This window comes from Papio anubis, chromosome 1 (assembly GCF_008728515.1).
Source record: "Papio anubis isolate 15944 chromosome 1, Panubis1.0, whole genome shotgun sequence".
NCBI lineage: Eukaryota > Metazoa > Chordata > Mammalia > Primates > Cercopithecidae > Papio > Papio anubis.
In genome coordinates, this window is record NC_044976.1 from 112,067,987 (window position 1) to 112,093,829 (window position 25,843).

At 38.8% G+C, this 25,843-nt stretch overlaps 1 protein-coding gene across 9 annotated transcripts in view; it reads right to left on the bottom strand.

The window, feature by feature from the left end:
• Window positions 1-25,843, bottom strand: part of PHTF1 (putative homeodomain transcription factor 1) — a 61,887-nt gene that overhangs the window by 33,804 nt on the left and 2,240 nt on the right. For 7 of the 9 annotated variants that reach the window (XM_009215687.2, XM_009215681.2, XM_009215691.1 and 4 more), the window contains 2 exons: window positions 7,730-7,799; window positions 7,099-7,257 (listed from right to left, as the gene is read on the bottom strand). The exons of 1 other annotated variant lie outside the window; for it this stretch is intronic. In XM_009215687.2, the coding sequence (XP_009213951.1) occupies window positions 7,099-7,257; window positions 7,730-7,799 (229 nt within the window). Of the gene's footprint in view, window positions 1-7,098; window positions 7,258-7,729; window positions 7,800-17,638; window positions 17,723-25,843 lie in introns of all 9 variants that reach the window. One more of the 9 variants, XM_017945968.1, reaches the window with a different exon arrangement.

Below are 25,843 nucleotides of genomic sequence, written 5' to 3' on the forward strand. Positions count from 1 at the left end.
GACAAACTATTTAAATTTCAGGTGGAAATCTCTAAGTATCTCTCAATAGATGAATGTATAAGCTAAACATGGTATATACATACAATGGAATACAATTCAGCCTTTAAAAGGAAGAATTCTGAAACATTCTACATGGGCAACCTCGAGGATATTATGCTAAGTGAAATAAGCCAGTTGCAAAAGGACAAATATTATATGATTCCGCTTATATGATGTTCCCAGAGTAGTCAAAATCATAGAGACAAGGTAGAATGATGGTTGCCAGGGACTATGGGTAGGGGAAATAGGGAGTTTAGGGTATGGAGTTTCAGTTTGGGAAGATGAAAAAATTTCTGGAAATAAACGGTGTTGATGGTCGTATTCCAATATCAATATACTCAACGCCACTGAACTCCACACTGAGAAATGGTTAAGATGGTGTATTTCATGCTGTGTACATTTTACCACAATAAAAAAAAAACTGAATTTAATAAGATCTAAGGGGGCCTGATAAGAAAAAAATCCAGGGCTGGGTGTGGTGGCTCACACCTGTAACTCCAACACTTGGGAGGCTGAGACAGGAAGATCACTTGATCACTTGACACCAGGAGTTCAAAGACCAGCCTGGGCAATATAGCGAGAGTCCATCTCTAAAAATAAAAAATAAAAAACACCAGCTGAGCGTGGTGGCACACCCCTACTGTCCCAGCTACTCAACAGGCTGAGGCAGGAGGATTGCCTGGGCTCAAGGCTGTAGTGAAATACCATCAGGCCATTGCACTCCAGCCTGGGAGTAAGAGTGAGACCCTGTCTATATTTAAAAAAAAAAGAAAGAAAGAAAGAAAAAAATCCTGCAAAGCTTTACTGAGGGATAAATAGAAGTCCTGATTAAGGCCAGGTGCTGTGGCTCACGCCTGTAATCTCAGCACTTTGGGAGGCCGAGGTGGGAGGATTACCTGAGATCGGGAGTTCAAGACCAGCCTGGCCAATGCAGCGAAACCCCGTCTCTACTAAAAATACAAAAAAATTAGCCAGGCATAGTGGCACGCACCTGTAGTCCCAGCTCCTCAGGAGGCTTATGCATGAGAATCGCTTGCACCCAGGAGGCAGAGGTTGCAGTGAGTCGAGATAATGCCACTGCACTCCAGCCTGGGCAACAAGCGAGACTCCGTCTCAATTAAAAAAAAAAAAAAAGGAAGTCCCGACTAAAAGGAGAGCAATATCATATTTCTGTATAGCGAAGAGAATATTGTAAAGAAGTCATATTTTCTGTCCATCTTCCAAAAATATATGCATACATCTATATTTGTGTATGTGTGCTGGGGAAAGGGGATAATCAGAGAATTCCAATCCAAATTCCTATATTGTGGGGTTTTTTGGTTTTAATCATGATAAAATAATGCTAAACTATTTTGGAAAGGATAAACAAGAAAGCATGAGAGAAAATGTGGGAAAGCAGAATAATAAAGAAATACCTGGCCAGGCGCAGTGGCTCAGGCCTGTAATCCCAGCACTTTGGGAGGCCAACACAGGTGGATCATGAGGTCAGGAGTTCGAGACCACCATGGTCAACATGGGGAAACCCCATCTCTACTAAAAATACAAAAATTTGTCGGGCGTAGTGGCACATGCCTGCAATTCCAGCTACTTGGGAGGCTGAGGCAGGAAAATTGCTTGAACCCAGGCAGAGGTTGCAGTGAGCTGAGATCACACCACTGCACTCCAGCCTGGGCAATAGAGTGAGACTCCATCCCAAAAGAAAAAAAAAAAAATTTCCTGCTCAATGTTAATCCATATTAAATAGCTGTAGTAATGAAAGCAGTGTGGCATAGATATGAGAATAACCAGAAATTAATGGTACAGAGTATGTAGTCCAGAAACACACCATGGCAAATACGAAAATTTAGTATATGGCACAGATATGAAAATAACCAAAATTATTTATGTGCCATTTAACATATGGCATAGAATAACCAAAACTGACGGTACAGAATATGTAGTCTGGAAACAGACCATGGCATATATGGAAATTTTCTCTATATATGATGCAGTATCTATCAACAAGGAAGGAATAAATAATTTAATAATAAATGTGTGGAAAAAATACCTAAATTTCACCCTTACAAGTGACCAAGGAAATGCATATTCAACAAGCAAAATATTTTTTGCGTGTCAAATTAGGTAACAATTTTTTGTTGCAGGTGTGGGCAGAGATGCAATCAGGGTCTTACTCTGTCAGCCAGGCTAGAGTGCAGTGATGAATCATAACTCACTGTAACCTCAAACTCCTGGGCTCAAGTGATCCTCCCACCTCAGCCTCATAAGTAGTTGGAACTACAGGCATGCACCACCATGCCCCACTAATTTTTTAAACTTTTTTTTTTCTTTTTTTTTTTTTGTAGAGATGGGATCTTGCTATGTTTCCCAAGCTGTTCTCAAACTCCTGGCCTCAAGTCTTCCCACCTCAGCTTCCCAAAGTGCTGGAATTACAGGCTTGAGCCACCGCCCCCCACCTAGATAACAATTTTAAAATTATAATAATGCTGGTAAGACCATGGTAAAACAAGTATCCTCATCTATTGCTTTCCAAAAGAACTGTGCCACCAGCAATTTCACTGTACGTACAAAAACCCTTAAATGTCCGCATTCTTTGATCTGTTAATTCTATTTCAAAGAACAAATTCTAAAGAAATAATATAAAATAAGGAAAACTTTGTTCCTGATGGCATTATTAATAGAAAAAACATAGAAACAACCTAAATGCCCACAATATGGGAAGATACTATAAAGTATGTCCCCAACAAAATTCATATTGAAATCCTAATCCTTAATGTGACCATATTAGGAGATGGGGCCTTTGGTAGCTGATTAGGTCATGAGGGCAGAGCTCTCATGAATGAGATTATTAACCTTATTAAAGAGACTCCAGAGAGCTCCTGTGCCCCTTCAGCAACATGAGGACCCAGAGAGAAGCAGACCCTCACCAGACACTGAATCTGCTAGTGCTCTGATCTGAACTTCTCAGCCTCCAGAACTGTGAAAAATAAATTTTTGTTATTTATAAAGCACCTAGGCCATGATATTTTTGTTTTATCAGCCCAAGTGGCATAAGATAGAAACTGGTACTGAGAATGGGAGTCCTACTATAACAAATACCTAAAAATGTGGAAGCAGCTTTAGAAACAGGTAATGGGTAAAGACTAGAAGAATACTGAGGTACACAGTAGAAAAAGCCTGGATTGCCTTAAACCTTTTCAAAAGAGATTCTGGTGAGGAATCAGAAAGAAAAGAGGTGGCCAGGTGCAGTGGTTCACGCCTGTAATCCCAACACGCTGGGAAGCCGTGGCGGGTGGATCACCTAAGGTCAGGACTTTGAGACCAGCCTGGTCAACATGGTGAAACCCCATCTCTACTGAAAATACAAAAATTAGTCAGGCATGGTGGCAGGCGCCTGTAATCCCAACTACTCGGGAGGCTGAGACAGGAGAATCACTTGAACTCGAGAGGCGGAGGTTGCAGTGAGCCAAGATCGTGCCACTGCACTCCAGCTTGGGCAACAGAGCAAGACTCTGTCTTGAAAAACAAAATAAAACAAACAAAAACAAAGAAAGAAAAGAGGGGAGCTACAGAAAAAGCCTCAGTCTTCTTAGAGAATACCTAAGTAACCATGAACAGAGTATTGGTAAAATATGAGGTAAAGTCCATTCCGATGAGGTCTCAGATAGAAATGAGAAATAATATGTTATTAGAAACTGAAGGAAAAACACTCTGTTACAGAGTGGTAGAGAACTTGCTGAACTGTATTTATGGTCTAGGATTCTGTGGAAAGTGAAACTTGCAAGTGATGAAATTGCATATTTAGCTGGAGCTATTTCTAAGCAAAGTGATAAAGGTGCAGCTTGGCTCTTCCTATGTGCTTACAGTAAAATGTGAGAAGAGAGAAATGACTTAAAAGACAGAATTGTTAAGCAAAAAGGAAGCATTAACTTAAAGATTTGAAAAGTTATCAGCCTATGCACATTGTAAAAAGTGAGAAAGCATATTAGGGAGGTCCCCAGTCACATATAACCAGTTGGTAAGTTTGGGGATGAGTGCCCTCATGGAAGTGGCCTTATAAATTGACTCCTAAGAGCTCCCTTGCCCCTTTCACCAGATAAGGACACAGCAAGAAGACTGACACCAATGAATCAGAAATCAGGTCCTCACCAGATACCACATTTTCTGGCACCTTGATGCTGGACTTACTAGCCTCCAAAACTGTCAGAAATGAAGTTGTGTTGTTGATAAGCCACCCAGTCTATGATATTTTTCTTATAGCAGCCTGAACAGACTCAGACAGAAAGGTTACATAAATTACAGTACTCTTACATAATGGACTATTAAAAAGCTATATAGGCCAGGTGTGGTGGCTCATACCTGTAATCCCAGAACTCTGGGAGGCTGAAGCAGGAGGATCACCTGAGGTCAGGAGTTCAAGACCAGCCTAGCCAACATAGTGAAACCCTCTCTCTACTAAAAATACAGAAATTAGCCAGGCATGGTGGTGTGTGTCTGTAGTTCCAGTTACTTGGGAGGCTGAGGCAAGAGAATCACTTGAACCTAGGAGGCAGAGGTTGCAGTGAGCCAAGACCGCACCACTATACTCCAGCCTGGGCAACAGTGAGACTCTGTCTCAAAAAGAAAAAAAAAAAAAGGCAGCCATATAAAGATGTTTATAAATCCATATGATACATATGACTACATATGATAGACTGTACAGACATTAAAATGATAGTTTTAAATGACGGTATGTCCACATGATGAATGATTATGCAGCCATTAAAATGATGGTTATGAAGACTTACTTTAAATCAAATAAAATTTAAAATTCGGTCTCCTATTGACACTAACTACATTTTGAATACTCAATAGCCACATATGGCTAAGTAGCTACTATACTGGGCAGCACAGATGTGGAACACTTCCATTACAGATATTCTAATAAATGACACTTTCACAACTTAAAAAATATTAAACCTATAAATTTGTAAATATATACATATATTTTTCACTCTATAACTTAAAAATTTTTTAAACTGACACAGATAAAAGAAAAAAAAAACATAATTCTTTCACCTTAACCCAACTTTCTCCCACTCTTTGTTCTAATTCATGCCTTTTTGCACAGGTGTAACCATAGTACATACTGCCTACTTCCTTGGTAGACAATGGGGATACATTCGTAAAGAGAATACACTGGGTCCCTGCACACAGTTAGAAAACATCAAGTAGTGATGTGTAACCCAGAAATTAAAATTGATTCTTATGATAGTGACTAGAGGGTATTAGGACTACTTAGAAATATAGATAGGAATGGTCTCTTTATGGAATTTACATCCCAGCTGAGATTTAAAGGTGAGAAAAAAGCCAGCCATTTTAAAAGCCTTAAGAATGCTTCAAACAGCCGGATGCAGTGACTCACACCTGTAATCCCAACACTTTGGGAGGCTGAGGCGGACGGATCACCTGAGGTCAGGAGTTTGAGAACAGCCTGGCCAACGTGGTAACACCCCATCTCTACTAAAAATACAAAAAATTAGCTGGACATGGTGGCGCACACCTATAATCCCAGCTACTCGGGATGCTGAGGCACGAGAATCACTTAAGCCTAGGAGGCAGAGGTTGCAGTGAGCCGAGATCGCACCATTGCACTCCAGCCTGGGAAAAAACAACCAAACTCCCAAACTCCAAATGCTTCAAACAAAACAAAACAGCTGTGTGTGAAGAACAAAAAAAAGGACATTATGCCTAGAGCCAGCACAAGCAGAGTGGTAAGAAATAGAGAAGATGATGTCTGAGAGGAGAACAGGGACCAGGTCCTGCAGGGCAGTATAGGCCATGGTAAGAACTTTGGATTTTTATTCTAAGGTCAACAGAAGTCACTACAGGGTTTTAAGCAGGAAAATGACATTATATGGCTTCTGTTTTTAAAAGATTTCGCTAATTGCTGTGGAAAGAATGATTGGTAGAAAGAAGGCTCAGAGTAGATGTTATTCCAGTGGTCTAAGCAAAGAAATGCTGGTGCTGTGGACAATGATCATGGCAGCAGAGACTGAGATAAATAGAGTGACAAATTTGGGGGAAGAGCTCACAGACTTGGTGACAGATTACACATGAGAATTGATGGTAGGGTAGAGTAGGAAGCTTTCATTTTTCACCTGAATACTGGGTGACTGATGGTATCATTTAATGAATTGGAGACACAAACAGGAACAAGTTTACACACACATGCACATGTGTGCAGCGCACACACACACAAGTCAAGAGTTCCATTTTTTATATAATTAAGTTCAAGATACCATATGGTATCTTGATACCAGATTTATATAATTAAATCTCCATATGGAAATGTCAAGCAGCCAATTAGATTTGTAAGTCTGAAGCTCAGCAGAGAGATCTGGTCTGAAGATACAGACTTGGGAATCATCTGTATATCAATTATATTTAAAGCAACAGGCCTTAATGAGACTACTTAAAGAACAGAACCTAGGGTGCAAACTTTAGGTAATCCAATATTCAGGCTGAACATGGTGGCTCATACCTGTAATCCCAACACTTTTGAGCCCAAGAGTTCAAGACCAGCCTGGGCAGCATGACAACACCTGGTCTCTACAAAAAAATACAAAAATTAGCCAGGCACAGGGGCATACACCTGTAGTGCCAGCTATTTGGGAGGCTGAGGTGGAAGGATTGCTTGAGTCTGGGAGGTCAAGGCTGCAGTGAGCTGTGATCATGCCACTGCACTCCAGCCTGGGTGACAGAGAGAGACCCTGTCTCAAAAACAAAAAACACACATACCCAATTTCAAAGGCTCAGAGGTCAGACACAAGAAAAGACAGAAAAGGCCTGGCCAGAGAGACAGGTAGAAAGAAACTCAAGTGAAGAGAAAGAGTTACACAAGTATGTTTGCTCTAATGTAGCAGGTAATTTTAAGATGAACCCCGAATGGCCTATGTCTCTTCACTTCTGCGTACTTTAAACCATCAAGTGAAAGGGTAAATGTAAAAACAGTAGATAATTATTTAATAGCAAAAGCAGCAAAAAGAAACTGTCATTGCTTATTCCAACTCTGCCAATTACCTTGCATGAAATAAAGTAGTAACAGCCAAACAAAGATTCTTAAAGAGGTAACCTGAATCCACCAATTGCTGAACAATGGAAAAAATACAACTCGAACAAGCCCCTTCCGAGTCAGAGATGTCCATGGAATTTCAGGTTTTGCTTTGGCAAATGTTGACCCTTTAAACATACAATAAAACAAAACATCAAACATTTATATACACTGTATTGATGCCCACCTGTAGCACTACATTAAAAACAGGTGAGTGCAAACATCAGCACAAAACCTGTTCAGTTAAAAAAAAAAAAAGAAAAAACCCTCTTAGATGTCTGTTAAATGTAATAACTTCTTGCCTCAATCACTAGGACAGAAGCTCAAAATAAGTCAGGCTTACTTGAATGTTAAACAACCTATTTATCTAATTACACAACAGCAAGTCTCTATGTTCATCCCTCTTTTCCATGTATGCATGTAATTTATAGAGCCACACAGTACTAAGGCAGAGGTAGAAAAAGTGCTAAAGCCTGAGTGATGAGAGTAAAGTGTTACATTTGGAAATTAAAGTACACCATCATATAGAGAAGATATTAAAAATTAGGCACCACCTGAAATAATATAATAATGTACATAAAAAACAATTTTAGAACTAACCTCTGATTAAGTCAACGTCAATCAAGTCTGGCTTTATGTGGCCCATCTTTTTTGGTTTGTTTTTCAAACCCTAGGATAAAACAAAACAAAAACAAAACCAGAAATAAATAAAAGCCCTTTTATTTACTTTTTCTTTTTTTGAGACGTAGTTTCGCTCTTGTTGCCCAGGCTGGAAAGCAATGGTGTGATCTCGGCTCACTGCAACCTCTGCCTCCCGGGTTCAAGTGATTCTCCTGACTCAGCCCCCTAAGTAGCTGGAATTACAGGTGCCCACCATTAAGCCCGGCTAATTTTTCGTATTTTTAGTAGAGATGGGGTTTCACCATGTTGGCCAGGCTAGTCTCAAACTCCTGACCTCAGGAGATCCACTCACCTCGGCCTCCCAGAAGTGCTGGGATTATAGGTGTGAGCCTCTGTGCCCAGTCAGAAAAGCCCTTTTAAATACAGAAAATAAACTTAAATTTTTTTTTCTGTATATCTGATTCCCTTTTACTAAGGACACTTCAATCCTAAAGCTCCTTAAAGGAACTTGCCATTAATACACATTTTGTTTTAGTTTTTAATCCTCTCCACTAATGCATCCATATACTTTATCACTTTTTAAAATATTCGAACAGTGCCAACAGATCAATACATGAAAAATAATAGCCCCCTGAGCCATCTCTCCTCTCCTCTGAATTTCACTCCTCAAAAACAAATAACTTTCATCTTTTTTTTTTTGCTCTACTATTTTTAATTGACACGTTATAATTGTGCACATTTATGGGGTAGAATGTGATATTTCAATACATGTATACAATGTATAATGATCAAACTATATCACCTTGAACATTTATCATTTCTTTGTGTTGGGTTCATTCAAAATCCACCCTGCTAGGTATCTGAAAACATGTAATAAATTCTGGTTAATTATAGCCACCTCACAGTGCTATAGAACACTAAACCTTATTCCTATCTAGCTGTACTTTTGTATTTGTTAACCAAGCATTGGCTATCTGTCGTTCCCTCCCTCTTACACTTCCACACCTCTAGTAACTATTATTCTACTCTCTACTTCTATGAGATCAACTTTTTAGCTTCCATGTATGTGTGAGAACACGAAGTATTTATCGTTCTGTGCCTGGCTTATTTCACTCTGCATAATGTTCTCCATTTCCATTCATGTTGCCGTGAATGACACAACTTCATTCTTTCTTACAGCTAAATAATATTCCATTGTGTATATATACCGTATTTTCTTTATCCATTCATCTGTTGATGGACACATATGAATTCCATGTCATGACTATTGTGAATAATGCTGCAATAAACATAGGAATACAGATATTCCTTTGACATATAGATTATCTTTCCTTTGGATATATACTGAGACTGCTGGATCACATGGTAGTTCTATTTCTAGTTTTTTGAGGAACCGCAATACTGTTTTTCATAGTGGCTGTACTAATTTACATTCACACCACCGGTGTATAAGAATTCCCCTTTCTCTGCATCCTTGCCAGCATTTTTTTTTTTGGTCTTTTTGATAACAGCCATTCTAAACTAGGTTGACGTGGTATCTCATTGTGGTTTGATTTGCATTTCCCTAATGACTGGTGATATCGAGCATTTTTTCATATACCTGTTGGCGGTCTGTATTGTCTTCTTTTGAGAAATGTCTATTCAGCTCAATCGTCCATTTTAAAATTGAAGTATTTGGATTTTTGCTATTGAGTTATTTGAGTTCCTTATATATATTAATCCTTTTTCAGATGAAAAGTTTGCAAATGTTTTCTCTCATTCTGTAGGTTGTCTCTTCAATCTTGATTGTTTCCTTTGCTGTGCGGAAGCTTTCTAGTTTGATACAATCCTATTTGTCTATTTTTGCTTGTTACCTGTGCTTCTGAGGTCTTCTCTATAAAATCTTTACCCAGACCAATGTTCTGAAGCATTTCCCCTATGTTTTCTTCTAGCAGTTTCAGGTCTTACATTTAAATCATTAATCTATTTTGGCTTGGTTTTTGTATATGGTGAGAAATAGTGGCCAGGCACGGTGGCTCACCCCTGTAATCCCAACACTTTGGGAGGGGCCAAGGCGGGAGGATACCTGAGGTCAAGAGTTTAAGACCAGCCTGGCCAACATGGTGAAACTCTGTCTCTACTAAAAATACAAAAAGTGGCTGGGCATGGTGGTGGGTGCCTGAAATCCCAGCTAGTCAGGAGGCTGAGGCAGGAGAATCACTTGAACTGGGAACGTGGAGGTTGCAGTGAGCTGAGATCACACCACTGCACTCTAACCTGGGCGACAGAGCAAGACCCTGTCCCTTAATTTAGAAAATAATAATAAAATAATTTGTACATGCTAATTCTTAATTACATCTTAAAAATTAGATATTCAATCATTAAAATTAATGCCAAAATTAAAGTTTACAATAATTTGCTATTTACCTATCATGGTCATTGAACCAGTATTGATCTTTAGCTTTGCTTAAACAGATGCAGTCAATTTCTCTTGTGAATCCTATATATTTCTATTCAACTCACCATAAGCTGTAGATTTTACAGAAAAATATTCTAAAACCTCAAGTGTAATAAAATTAAAGAAGGAATCAAAATTTGAAAATGAGGCAACTCAAGGAAAAAACCCTTTGAAGAAACATGTACACTAATTTTTGAAATATGCATAATTTTCACGAGAATAACAATTATCTTGTATGCTATATTCAAAATCAGAAATTAAAAATTTAAAGGTAAAAATATTACTTTATACCTTTTTGGACATTTGTCCCAGTGCTAAGCTTTCCGGACATTTGTACCAGTGGTATTCCCCATCACTTTAGAGTCAAAATAATCTTTCTACTTTCTTTGCTTTCTAGACTTTTCTCCAATAATGTTACAGCGTTAGAATTAGCATTAACTAGAGGTACAATTATCCAAATCTCCCTTAGCAATAGAAACACATTTATTCATTCATTCAGTCAAAAAATATTCCACAAGTATCTTCTATATGTCAGATACTCTGCTTGAGCTAGGTATAAAACAATAAGTCAAAACATGGCTCTATCTTCAACGAATGTACAGTATAGAAGGGAAGACAAACGATAAGGCCAAATGTACAAGGGTTTCTCAGGAAGATGCCCTCTGAATCTCTCCATTTTTTTAATTCCTAAAGAGACAGAAATCATTAATAAATTTATGACCACTGATCTCAAGGAAGATTAGAAAAGTCACCATATACTGCTGTATATTTTGTACTGAAGGAGAGTAAAAACCACATTCCATACTTTTGTTTTAGAATTCTTCTGCTTTATCTTCCACCGTGCAGGTATGTATAAGAGGAAGTACATGCCAGGCACTATCCTAAGCACTTTCACATATAGTCATGCATCACTTAATGTCAGGGATACATTCTAAGAAATTCATCTTTAAGTGATTTCACTGTTGCCTGAACATAGCTTACTACACACCTAGGCTATATGGCAGCCTATTGCTCCAAGGCTACAAATCTGTCCAGCATATTACTATACAGAATATTTAGGCAATTTTAAACACAGTGGTATTTGTGTCTAAACCTAGAAAAGGTATAGTAAAAATATGGTATAAAAGATAAAAAATGGGGCTGGGCGTGGTGGCTCACCCCTGTAATTCCAGCACTTTGGGAGGCCAAGGCAGGAGGATCACCTGAGGTCAGGAGTTCAAGACCACCCTGGCCAACATGGTGAAACCCCATCTCTACTAAAAACACAAAATTAGCCGGGTGTGGTGGTGGGCACCTGTAATCCCAGCCACTCAGAAGGCTGAGGCAGGATCGCTTGAACCCGGGAGGCTGAGGTTGCAGTGAGCCAAGATCGCACCATTGCACTTTAGCCTGGGCGACAAGAGTGAAACTCTGTCTCAAAAAAGAAAAATAAAAAATAAAAAATGGTACACCTGTATAGGGCACTTATGAATAGTGCTCTCAGGACTGGGAGTTGCTCTGAGTAAGTCAGTGAGTGAGTGGTCAATGAAAGTAAAAGCTTAGGACACCGCTGTAGTACACTATTGTAGACTTCATAAACACCGTAAACATAAGATACACATCACATTTTTTTAAATCTTCCTTTCTACAATAATAACTTTTTTTTTTTCTCTGAGACAGAGTCTTGCTCTGTTGCCCATGATATAGTGCAATGGCACGATCACAGCTCACTACAATCTCATTCTCCTGGGCTCAAGCAATCCTCCCACCTCAGCCTCCCAAGTTTTTTTTTTTTTTGTAGAGAAGAGGTCTTGCTTTGTCACCCACGCTGGTCTCAAACTCCTGGTCTCAAGTGATCCTCCTGCCGTGGCCTCCCAAAGTGCTAGAATTATAGGCATGAGCCACCTCAACCAGTCTGTTCTATAATAACTTAACCTTAGCTTACTGTAATGCTTTTACTTTATAAGCTTTATAGGTTTTTTAAACTTTTTGACTCTTTTGTAATAACAGTTTAAAAACACACATTTTCTTTTTATCTTTATAAGCTTTTTTCTTTCTTCTTTTTTTTACTTTTTAATTAAAAACTAAGATACCAACACACACAGCCAAGGCCTACATAGGGTCAGGATCATCAATATCACTGTCTCCCACCTCCACATCTTGTCCTACTGTAAGGTCTTCAGGGGCAATAACACACAGGGAGCTGTCATCTCCTATGATCACAATGCCTTCTTCTGGAATACCTCCTGAAGGACCTGCCTGAGACTGTTTTACAGTTAACTGATTTTTTTAAATAAATAGAAGGAGTCCACTCTAAAATAACAATGAAAAGCATAGTACAGTAAATATATAAACCAGTAATATAGTCATTTATTATCATTATCAAGTGTTAGGTACTGTACGTAACTGTATGCTATACTTTTTATGACTGACAGTGCATTTGGTTTGTTTACTCCAGCATCACTCTAAACACATTAGTAATATGTCATGCTATGACTTTAGGATGGCTACAAAATCACTAGGCAATAGGAATTTTTCAGCTCCATTATAACCTTATGGGACCATATGAGGAGCATCGATGACTGAAACATCATTATGTGGCACATGACTGTACTTAACTTGACTCATTTAGTCCTCACAAATGTCCTATGATATTGGTACCTTTATTATCCTCACTTTACAGATGAGGCAACCAAGGCAGAGATTCCAATCCTGTCATTCTCATTCCAAAGTCTGTGCTCTAACCACTACACTATCCTGCCTTTTGCTATATGACACAAAACGCATCCCTAATCAATGTAGAGAGAGGTTTTGTTAAATCAAACAAGACTGCTTAACTTTGAGAGGTTCAATGGGCATTAGGAGTGGATTTTCCTATTGGCCACAACTTCTACCTCAGCAGTCCAGGAAAAGGTTGTAGGAGAGAATCAGGATAATCACTAGTTGCCAGAGTAGTGGTAGGGGAATTCTCTGCACATCCCCAGCTGTAGGCTGTACGCAGCCCTCTCTATTGTTTGCCCCCAACATAACTGTGCAACATCATCACAAGCTCAAAACCACTTGACAAATGAAGTTCCCACTTTTTGGAAGAGGAACAAAAACACTAGAGGTATTGATGCAATATAATTGGACTTTGTATTAAACAAGGAATAAAAAACAAGTGAAACCCTGTGACAAATCTCTATTTCCTAGTGTGCTGAAATTTTCTATTTTATTACCATCAAAAGAATTGAACTATTTATACAGTCTGGTGCAGAGAGGGAAGTTACCCCTGATTTGGGGCATATGATAAACAACAAAACAACAATTACAAGCAAGTGTAGCACTACAGGAACATCCATAAAGAACACCTTATTCACATTTAAGAAGTCCAAGAAAAATTTCCACAAAGAAAAATAGTATCTAACCTGATACCTGAAGGATGTATAAGAACTTGTAAAGTTGCGCATGGGATATAGCAAAATGAGGAATCAAGAAACACGCCTGTAATACCAGCACTTTGGGAGGCTGAGGCAGGCAGATTCCCTGAGCTCAGGGAGACCAACCTGGGCAACATGGTGAAACCCGTGTCTACTAAAATGCCAAAAATGAGCTGGGAGTGGTGGCATGAGCCTGTAGTCGCAGTCACTCGGGAGGCTGAGGTAAGAGAATTCCTTGAACCAGGGAGGCAGAGGCTGCGGTGAGACGAGATCGTGTCACTGCACTCCAGCCTGCGTGACAGAGCAAGACTCTGTCTCCAAAGAAGGGAAAGGAAGGGAAGGGAAGGGGATAGGAGGGGAGAGGAGGGAAGGGGAGGGGAAGGGAGGGGAGGGCAAGAAAGAAAGAAAAGCATATGAGAGGACCCAGGAATAAGAGATAGCATGGTAAAAACTAAAGTAAGTTTGAGAAGGCCTAAAGCACACAGTGGAAGTGAAGAGGTCAAGACATGCGTAAGAGGTAAACTTGTGAGATGAGAAGTCATAATGTGAAAACTATAATCATGCTAGGAGTATGATTTTATTGTAAGGGTACTAGGAAGTCAGGAAACAGTTTTAAATATGAGAAAAATAATCAAATTTGTATTAAAACAGAAACCAAAAAATAACAACCTGGCTTCGTTATAAAGAACAGATGGAGAGTAAGGAGAGATAGGAAGCAAAAGAAAGCAGTTAGAAAGTTAAAAAACCTACTCCAGTAATCTAATCAGGAGTGGATAAAATTTTTCTATAAAGGGCCAGATGGCATTTCAGGCTTTATGGACCATACCAGGGGTCCCCAATACCCAGGGCATGGAATAGTGGTCGGTGGCCTGTTAGGAACCGGGTTGCACAGCAGGAGGTGAGTGGCAGGTGAGAGAACAAGGGAAGCTTCATCTGTATTTATAGCCGCTCCCTACTGCTTGAATTACTACCTGAGCCCTACCTCCTGTCAGATCAGAGGTGGCATTAGATTCTCACAGGAGTGCAAACCCCATTGTGAACTGCACATTCAAGGGATCTAGGTTGTGTGCTCCTTATGATAATCTAATGCCTGATGATCTGTCACTGTCTCCCATCATCCTCAGATGGGACTGTCTAGTTGCAGAAAAACAAGCTCAGGGCTACCACTGATTCTACATTATAGTGAGCTGTGTAATTATTTCATTATATATTACAAGGTAATAATAGAAATAAAGTGCACAATAAATGTAATGTGCTTAAATCATTGCAAAACCATCCCCCCAGTCCACAGAAAAACTATCTTCCATGAAACTGGTCTCTGGTGCCAAAAAGATTGGGGACTGCTGGACTATACCATCTCTGTCACAACCACTCAACTTAGCCACTGTAGCCCTACAGCAGACACAGACATTGAATATAAATATGTAAAGCACTAAACCTGGCTGGGTTCCAGCTAGATTTGCACATAAGCAATAGTTTGCCAACCAGATGAGTAGACAATAGGTCAGACCAGTAATTAGAAGTGTGAACTGGGAACAGTACTCATATTCAAAAGATATTTAGCAGGTATAATCCAGAAGTATTGGTAACTGAAAATGTGAGATTAGTGTCAAGGTGAAGAACTCTAAACCCTGACTTTAGTATTTTAGCAAGTCACTGAATAGGAAAGGTAAGAAAACAAAAAAAAGTATTGAGTCATGGGAGGAAGGTCACATTCAGCTCACACTCCACTGGCCAAGCAAATTCCATGACTAAGGTGGAAGTCTGTGGGGCCAGGAAGAATTCTCCTCTTATAGGAAGGCACTGCAAGTCACATGACAGTAAGTGCAGCCATATAATCTTCTTACAGGAAAGAATAATTACAGGTAGTGAATAATTAGGAAAATTACTATAATATACAGTTAAGTCCATCTGACTCTAAAGCTCTTGCCTAAATGCTGATGAGATTTGTTCGTTTTGGCACCGGTATAAATAAAGCATATTGGTATAGCCAATATACCTAAATACTCATATACCTCTAAATATACCTATCTCATATGGAAATATATGTATAGCCTATTACTCAGGTAACATCATTTAATATATTATTTGGTTTTGGAGGAAAAATGTTTTAAAATTAAATCTTTATTTGTACTAAAATAATTCTCATATTACAAGGCTAATAAAAAATAACATTCCAGTCTCACCCTTCCTTACCCTTGATTCATATATCCTAGCTATTTCTTTTTTATTTGTAAAAAAAAAAAAAAAAGAAAAAGTTTACAGTGCTTTAATCAATTTCAGATGTTATCCATTCATTTCTCACTGTTGAAGATGAGGAAATAACTTTCCATTTAGCCTTTCTATGCCTCAATTCCTTCACCTATAAAAAGGGAAAGATAATAGCACATACCTCATAAGATTATCATGAGGATCAATTGTGTGTGTTGCTTAAAATAATGCAAGACACATACTCCACGCTATTAATGATCATTACATCACCAAACAATGCTGATGACTCAAAAGATCGTTTTATTTTCTTTTTCCTTTTGAGACAGAGTCTCATTTGTCGCCCAGATCAAAGTGCAGTGTTGCATTCACGGCTCTCTGCACCTTTAAACTCCCAGGCTCAAAGGATCCTTTCACCTCAGCCTTCTGAGTAGCTGCGACTACAGGCACACACCACTACACCCAGATGATTTTTTAATTTTATTGTAGAGATGGGATCTCACTTTGTTGCCCAGGCTGGTCTCAAACTCCCGGGTTCAAGGGATCCTCTTGGCTTAGCCTCCCAAAGTGCTAGGATTACAGGCGTGAGCCACCATGCCCAACCAAAAGATCCTTTTAATCTGGAAATACATATACAGTACTGAATTTCTGAGACAATTTTTTTTGAATTATTTATTCTTCCTCTCCATGTATTTCCTTTTTCTGGAACATCTATTAGTTGGATATTACATTTCCTGTACGAACTGCACTCACTTTGTTATTTTCTTTTTTGTCATTCTTTTTTATACTATTTTTCTGGAAAATGGTCTCAAATTTATCTTCTAACCTTTCCCCTGAATTTATTTTAATTTCTATTTATTTATGTGTTTATTTTTGAGACAGGGTCCCACTATGTCGCCCAGGCTGGAGTGCAGTGGTGCAATCACGGCTCACTGCAGCTTTGACTTCCCAGGCTCAGATGATCTCCCACCTTGACCTCCTAAGTAGCTGGGACTACAGGCGCGCAACACGAAGTCCAGCTAATTGTTTTGTATTTTTTGTAGAGACAGGGTTTCACCATGTTGCCCAGACTAACCTTGAACTCCTGGGCTCAAGTGATCCACTTCGGCCTCCCAAAGTGCTGGGATTACAGGCGTGAGCCACTGTACCCAGACACCACTGAATTTATTCTGATTATTTTATTTTCAAGTCTTCTTACTTTCTCATCTATAGTCTATCTTTTAAGCATTCTTTTTTAATTTTTAAATTGACAGATAATATTCTATGTATTCAGTGTGTACAACATATTCTGAAGTAGATATACACTGTAGAATGACTAAATCCAGCAAATTAATATATGCATTACCTCACATGGTTATTATTTGTGTGGTAAGAACATTTAATATCCACTTTCTTAGCATTTTTCAAGAATACAATATACTGTTACTAACTATAGTCACCAATGTTATACAATAGATCTGCTGAAGATATCTCAGTCTTTTTATAGTATCCAGTTTTTTAAAGGTAGTAACTGTATCTTTAAAAACACTGTTCTTATGATTCCTGCATTGCTTCTTTTCTTTTTTCTTCTTTTTCTTTAGGTCTCAAATATTTGATGATCTTTAATTATCCATTTATAGTTAAGAGGCACTAACACACTGAATGCAAGCTCACTGTGCAATGGGTGAAGCATTTTGAATAGTGGGCCTCACTACAGAGGCGTGGCCAGTCATTCACTTTTCAGTATCCTTAGGTTCTCTTTGGTTACTCAGTTTTGACAAAAAGAAATTCCAGTCTTCTGTTTGCAGATTATAAATCTGACCACCAGACTTTCACTTAATCCCCATTGTTAGTGCAGCATCTCACCAGACTCTGATTTGTTTTTGGTCTTCCAGAATCCAGAACTTCTCTGGCTCAGCCTCTCCAGAGAGCAAGGTTCAGTCCAGTCTTCTGTCAGAGGAAGATAAGGGTAACTATGTGGCTACATGGAACAAGGAAGATCTGGGGCTAGGTCTATTATCCCTTATACACATGCTCAAATAATCCTGTCTTTAGTTCTTCCTCACTCCTACAGATATACCTGATACATCTAATTCCTGAGTCTTGCAGAAGTTAATCACATGGGTTTTACTTGTTTCCTATTGGCTTTCCCTATTGCAGAGACTTAGATTTTTACTTCCTTCATTTTCCAGCCTTCAAAATTGCATTGATAGCTCTCGTTTACTGTAGTCTCTTCTTCCATTCTTTTAGTCCTTGCAGGCTGCCATGTTTTTTTCTTATTTATTGTACTTTTAAAGAGGTTTCAGGAGAGATTAGAGCATGTATTTGAACTATCGTTTTTTGGGTGTTTTTTGTTTTTGTTTTTTGTTTTTTTTTTCAGGACAGGGTCTTGCTCTGTCACCCAGTCTAGAGTGCAGTGGCACAATCACAGCATACCACAGCCTCAAACTCCTAGGCTCAGGCGATCCCCGCCACCCAGCTTCCCCAGTATCTGGGACTACAGGCGCATGTCATCACACCCAGCTAATTTTTTTTTATCTTTTTGTAGAGCTATGTTGCCCAGGCTGGTCCCAAACTCCTGGCCTCAAGCAAAAACCTCAGCTTCCCAGAGTGCTGGGATTATAGGCCTGAGCCACCACGCCTGGCCTCAAACTGTCATCTTTAATAAGGAGTGTCAGTGTCTTCTATCATATGGGCCACCATTGTGCTTAAGTAAAACATTACAAATACAGCTGAAGTAGTCTCTGTGTTTCTGATTAGCCTTTTTTATTCTCTAAATACAAAACCATGCTATCTTCAAACAGTGATTTTTGTTCACTCTAATATTAATTTTTAAAAAGAAAACATACAAAAAAGATAATATTAATAATGTTAATTAGAATGTTTTGCTCATCTCAGCACATGTATCTCAAACAGCATGCTAAAGAGTAGTAAAAGGGACCAGGCATGGTGGCTTATGCCTGTAATCCCAACACTTTGGGAGGCCAAGGTGGGCAGATCACAAAGTCAAGAGATCGAGCCATCCTGGCCAACATGGTGAAACCCCACCTCTACCAAAAATACAAAACTTAACTGGGCGTGGTGGTGCGTGCCTGTAATCCCAGCCACTCGGGAGCCTGAGGCAGGAGAATTGCTTGAACCCAGGAGGCGGAGGTTGCTATGAGCCGAGATTGCGCCACTGCGCTCCAGCCTTGGTGACAGAGCAAGACTCTGTCTCAAAAAAAAAAAAAGAGTAGTAAAAGGGGAGATTCTTATTTTAGTCTTAAAATAAGAACTTGGAGGACTAAGTTACACTCCATCACTGAAAATGTTAGACATTAGATTTAATATACGATCTCATTAAAAAAATTTAGGGCTGGGTGTGGTGGCTTACATCTGTAATCCCAGCACTTTGGGAGGCCAGGGAGGCAGAACTGCTTAAGCCCAGGAGTTGAAGACCAGCCTAGGCAACGTGGTGAGACCCTGTCTCTACAAAATATAAATTTTGTTTTAAATTTAGAAAACAATTTTAATTGTGAATATGTATACATTTACATTTTTGGTATACATTATTATTTTTCCTACTTTTTTCTATTGGTATAATTTTTAAAGTAGCTTTATTGAGGTATAATTTACATACTATTAAACTAACTCACTTTTACAGATTTAGTAAATTTAGATTTTTAGTACATTTGTAGAGTTGTTCAATCATTATCACACTCAAGTTTTAGAACATTTCCATTACCCTAAAAAGTTCCTTTCTGCCGGTTTGCAGGAAAGCCCTGTTCCCCTCAATCTATAGGCAATCTTTGATCTGTTTTCTATTTCTTTTTTTTTTTTTTTTTTTTTTTTGAGACGGAGTCTCGCTCTGTCGCCCAGGCTGGATTGCAGTGGCCTGATCTCGGCTCACTGCAAGCTCCGCCTCCCGGGTTCACGCCATTCTCCTGCCTCAGCCTCCGGAGTAGCTGGGACTACAGGCGCCCGCCACCACGCCCGGCTAGTTTTTTGTATCTTTTAGTAGAGACGGGGTTTCATCGTGTTAGCCAGGATGGTCTCGATCGCCTGACCTCGTGATCCGCCCGTCTCGGCCTCCCAAAGTGCTGGGATTACAGGCTTGAGCCACCGCGCCCGGCCCTGTTTTCTATTTCTATAGATTCCTAGAAATTTCATATAAACAATCACACAATATGTTGTGCTTAGCATAACATTTCTTATATTCATCCATGATGCAGTATGTATTAACAGTTTTTATTGCTGAATTGTATTTCATTGTATGACTATAACACATTTGCTTATACCAGTTGATTCACCAGTTGATGGACACGTGGATTTTTCCTACTTCTGGCTATTAAGAACACTGCTGCTACTGCTGCTATGAATATTTGCATGTATTTATGTTTTCACTTCTCTTGGATAGAAAATATTAGATATAGTAGATACCCTAAATATAGGTAGATACCCTAGAAGTGGAAATGCTGGGTCATGTGAGAAGTATATACTTAACATTTTAAGAAACCACCAAACTGTTTTCCATTTTCCATGCCCACCAGTAGTGCAGAAGAGTTGTAATTCCTCCATCACCTTGCCAACACTTGGTATCGTTAGTCTTTTTAGTTTTGTTCTAACAGATGTATTAGAAATGTAGTAATGTAAATCTTCCAACACTATTCTTTTTAAATTTGTTTTTAATATTCTACATCCTTCGTATTACATACATATATTTGAGAATTAGCTAATCAATCTCTACCAAAAACAAAAGTCTGCTGGAATTTTGAGTGGATTACATTGAATATATAGATACATTTGGAGAAAACTAACATTTTAACAATATTGAATCTTCCAGATCATGAAAATGAAAAGTTATTCCATTTATTTAGGCCTTCTTTAATTTCTCTTAGCAATGTTTTATAGTTTTCCATGTATGGGTCTTACACTTTCTATGTCAAACATTCCTAAGAATTGTATTATTTGTTCCTATTATGAATAAAATTGTTTTCTTAATTTTATTTTTGAATTACCCATTGTTGGTATATAGAAATACAACTGATTTTTGTATATTGATCTTGTATTTGAAGACCTTGCCACATTCGTTACTGTAGTTTTTTATATGAATTATTAGGATTTTCTAAACATGGGATTATGTTGTCATGAGTAAAGGCAGTTTTCATATTCCTTTTCATCTCAATGCCTTTCATCTCTTTTCCTTTGTTTATTACATTGGTTAGGACTCCCAGGACAATGTTAAATAAAAATGGTAAGAGCAGATATCCTTGCTTTTTTCCTGATTTTAGGGGAAAACATTCAGTCTTTAACCATTAAGTGTGAAGTTTGTAGCAAGCTTTTCCTAGACAATCTTTAATAAGTTGAAGAAGTTCCCTTCTATTCCTAGTTTATCGTTAATGGGCATTGAATTTTTTTTTTTTTTTTTTTTTGAGATGGAGTCTCACTCTGTCACCCAGGCTGGAGTGCAGTGGCACCATCTCGGCTCACTGCAAGCTCCGCCTCCCGGGTTCACGCCATTCTCTTGCCTCATCCTCCCGAGTAGCTGGGACTAAAGGCACCCGCCACCACACCTGGCTAATTTTTTGTATTTTTAGTAGAGACAGGGTTTCACCATGTTAGCCAGGATGGTCTCGATCTCCTGACCTCGTGATCCACCCGCCTCGGCCTCCCAAAGTGTTGGGATTATAGGCGTGAGCCATCGCACCTGGCCGGCACTGAATTTTGTTAAATGCTCTTTCTGTATTTACTGAGAAGATCATATGTGATTGTCCTTTATCCTATTAATATGGTATATTACATTACTTTGTTTTCAAATTAATGCATTCCTGGGATAACTCCCACGTGGTCACAGTAGATAAGCCATTTTATGTGTTGTTGGTTTTGTTAATATCTTATTAAAGATTTTCACACATACATTCATAATGAATGTTCTTATGATGCCTTTGTCTGGCTTAGGTTTCAGGGTAATACTAGTCTCATAGAATAAGCTGAGAAGTATATTTCCTTCTCTATTTTCTGAAAAAGTTTGTGTAGAATTAGTATATTTGTTCTTGACATAATTAACTGCTACTCATGCTTCAGATCTCATTTTAAGAATCAATTCCTTAGCAAAAGCTTATCTGAGACCTTCTTAAATAGGTTCTTTTTTTTTTTTTTCTGAGATGGAGTCTCACTCTTATTGCCCAGGCTGGAGTGCAATGCATGATCTCAGCTCACTGCAACCTCTGCCTCCCATGCTCAAGCGACTCTCCTGCCTCAGCCGCCTGAGTAGGTGGGACTACAGGCGCATGCCACCACGCCCAGCTAATTTTTGTATTTTTAGCAGATAAGGGGTTTCACCATGTTGCTCAGGCTAGTCTTGAACTCCTGAGCTCATGCAATCTGCCTGCCTCGGCCTCCCTGCTAGGATTACAGGCATGAGCCACCATGCCCAGCCTTTTTTTTTTTTTAGAGGCAGGGTCTCTGTCATCTTGACCTCCAGGCTTAAGCAATCCTCTCACCTCAGCCTCCTGAGTAGCTGGGACCACAAGCAGATGCCATCATGGCCAGTTAATTTTTATTTTCTGTAGAGAGAGAGTCTCCCTGTGTTGCCCAGGCTAGTGTCAAACTCCTGGCCTCAAACGATCCTCCTACTTTGGCCTCCCAAAGTGCTAGGATTATAGGTATAAGCCACCATGCCCAGCAACTAGGCTCATTTATTTCCCTTATTATAAGTGTAGTAGCTTATAAATAGCCCTCTTCTCAGTATTTGCCTCAAAGTAATCTGCACTTATTAGAAGGATTCTTTTTATTATTCTCACCCACTTTGTCATAAATTCCATGAAAATAAAAATGGTTGGGCAGAGTGTCTCACACCTATAATCCCAGCACTTTGGGAGGCCAAGGTGGAAGCATTGCTTGAGCTCAGGAATTCGAGACCAGCCTGGACAGCATGGCAAGACCTTGTCTCTACAAAAAATTTAAAAATTATCCAAGCCTGTTGGTGCATGCCTGTGGTCCCAGTTACTCAGGAGGCTAAGGTGGGAGAATCACTTGAGCCCAGGAGGTTGAGGCTGCAGTGGAGCTGTGTTCATGCCACTGCACTCCAACCTGGGCAACAGGGCCAGACCCTGTCTCAGGAAAAAAAAAAACAAAAGATTGAATGTTTTTACTCACCATTATGTAGGCATAGCTAGTGTCTGACACATGGTAGGTAAGCAGTAAACAAATATTTGTTAAATAAATATGTAATGGATGCTTTCGTTTTATTTTTGGTATTTCTTTTCCTGTTTTACTTTGGTTGATTACTATTTTCTTTCTCTAGATTATTCAATATTAATATTATTCATTATAAATCTTCCTTCCTAGTCAAACTAGACATTTTTTGTTAATATAGACATTAAGAATAATAAGTACGACTCTGGAAATATTCCATAATTTCATAATTTTATTATAATGTCTATATTTTTATTTCTGTCTTTCAAAAACACAGATATGATGTGACTCCTCTACTCAAAAACCATTAAAACCTTTCAATTTTCTACAGAATAGTATCTAAAGTTCTTAGTAAAGCAGTCAAGTAATCTCCAAATAGATTTATGGCCTATCACTCCATCTGTGTACCTTATTCTCCAATCACATTGGGCTACTTACTTGCTCTTACTTTAAACAAGTCTTATACTTCCGTTTGTTAGTACTTTTCCTCTTGTGCTCAGCACCCAACAAAATGCCTTAAACATTGTAGTTCAATAAACACTTATGGAAAAGTTCGTACCATTTTTCATGATCCAAGTTAAGATTTTTAAAATTTATGTCTTTTATAATTCTGAATTATACTTTTACATATATAATTTTTAATTATATAACAGTACTGTGATATGATGTTAATATTTTTATTTTAATTTTTTTTGCTTATTTGTTCTTTTTTTGTTTTCAAAAAATTGTATTTGTGTTAATGTATTTTTAAATTTAGCATTAATTTTTTTGTATGCTATACTTTGGTCATTTTTTAAGACTTAAGCATATTAAAAAGATATCTTGGCTTTTCTCCCATCACTGTTAGACGGTGAAACCCACGAAGGCATCACATTTATCTTTTTCACTGTATTCTCAGCACCTAGTATAAGTGTGGCACATTAGTTGAGTAATTTTTTTTCCAGCTTTCTACTATCACACTGAAAGCTCAGTAAATGTTTATAGTTATTTTACATTTCATTCTTTCCACTGCTGCTAAATTCAGAAGCATACATTAAGGCATGATTAGGCAGTTTACCCTATGAGAGAACAATGAGTAAAAACATGCATGATGGATAGGGTTCAATTAACTATAGCAACAGAGTTCTCAGTATGAATCAAGATGTTCTCAGAGTAGGAAACAAACACACTTCCTACCCTTAAGGCCTATGAACACACACAGGTTAACAAATAACTTTCATATGGTGCACTAAAAGGAAGGTATGTTTTAAATAGCATGGAAATAAGAGTGAAGGAAATCAGGCCGGGCGCAGTGGCTCACGCCTGTAATCCCAGCACTTTGGGAGGCCAAGGCAGGTGGATCACGAGGTCAGGAGATGGAGACTATCCTGGCCTACACAGTGAAACCCCATCTCTACTAAAAAAAAATACAAAAAATTAGCCGGGCATGGTGGCGGGTGCCTGTAGTCCCAGCTACTCAGGAGGCTAAGACAGGAGTATGGCGTGAACTGGGGAGGTGGAGCCGGCAGTGAGCCGAGATCACGCCACTGCACTCTAGCCAGGGTGACAGAGCGAGACTGTCTCAAAAAAGAAAAAGAAAAAAAAAAAAAAAGAGTGAAGGAAATCTTTAAATTGGCTAGAAGAAGGTTAGATCACAAGGCTAGAGATCACAAAACAAGATCAGACTCCACTTCTATGCTGTTTCCATTATAACATACTTACTATCAATGATGTTTAGCAGCTCACAAAAAAATAACGGGACAGGATTTAGAGAATTACAAAATAAAATCCCGGGACTTATTCATCCTAACCCCATCTCCCATTAATATAAATAATCAAGGACTATACCAAATTGTGAAAAGTTAGTCGGCTACTTGTCGTTCAAATAGCTTTCTACTTGATTGGTCTATTTAACACAACAGATAATATTAAGTTGTATTCACCCAGGTTTTTTTAATTATTAATGAAGGGTCTGCAGCAAAACTTTCTAAAAGATAATCCAAAAACAAGAATCAGCTGGCATTTATCAGTACTTTCCAAGGAAGTGAGGCCCTGAATCTGTAAGATTTAAGTATTAAAGTTGCAGACAGTTACATTCTTTTGAGGACCAAGGATAGTTCTTTAGGCTTTTCCACATCTCAAGACTATCCAATTACATTTGGTTACCAAGCAACCATTCCATGACGAATTTGTACCAGCATCCCCAAATGGCTTAACCCCACAACTCTGACCTTGGAATATTAGAAGATGATTTAACCCTCTCCTCCCCTATTATAAGTTAATAAACTGGCATTCTGAATTATATATGTTTTTGGTCACTTGGTTAGTATAAAATAAAAATCCTCTCAGTTCTAAGAGCTGTGTAGAAAAAAGTTTAAGAATCTGAAAAACTTAAAACCATAGTCTAGGCCAGGTGCGGTGGCTCATGCCTGTAATCCCAGCATTTTGCGAAGCGGAGGCGGGCAGATCACAAGGTCAGGAGATCGAGACCATCTTGGCTAACACGGTGAAACCCCATCTCTACTAAAAATACAAAAAAAAAAAAATTAGCCAGGCATGGTGGTGGGCGCCTGTAGTCCCAGCGACTCGGGAGGTTGAGGCAGGAGAATGGCATGAACCCGGGAGGCGGAGCTTGCAGTGAGCCAAGATCATGCCACTGCACTCCAGCCTGGGCGACAGAGTGAGATTCCGTCTCAAAAACATAACAAAACAAACAAACAAAAACCCATACTCTAAGCTAGTGATTGAATAAAATGGGGGACCATATGCTGGATTTGGGCCACAAATGGATTTTATTTGGCTTGCAGAGGAGGAGGAAGAAAAGGAAGAGTCTCTTAAAAATCTGACATAAAATGCACAATATATTTCATATAAAAATGTGTATTTCCAGCTTCTCTTGAAAAATCTGAAACTCTG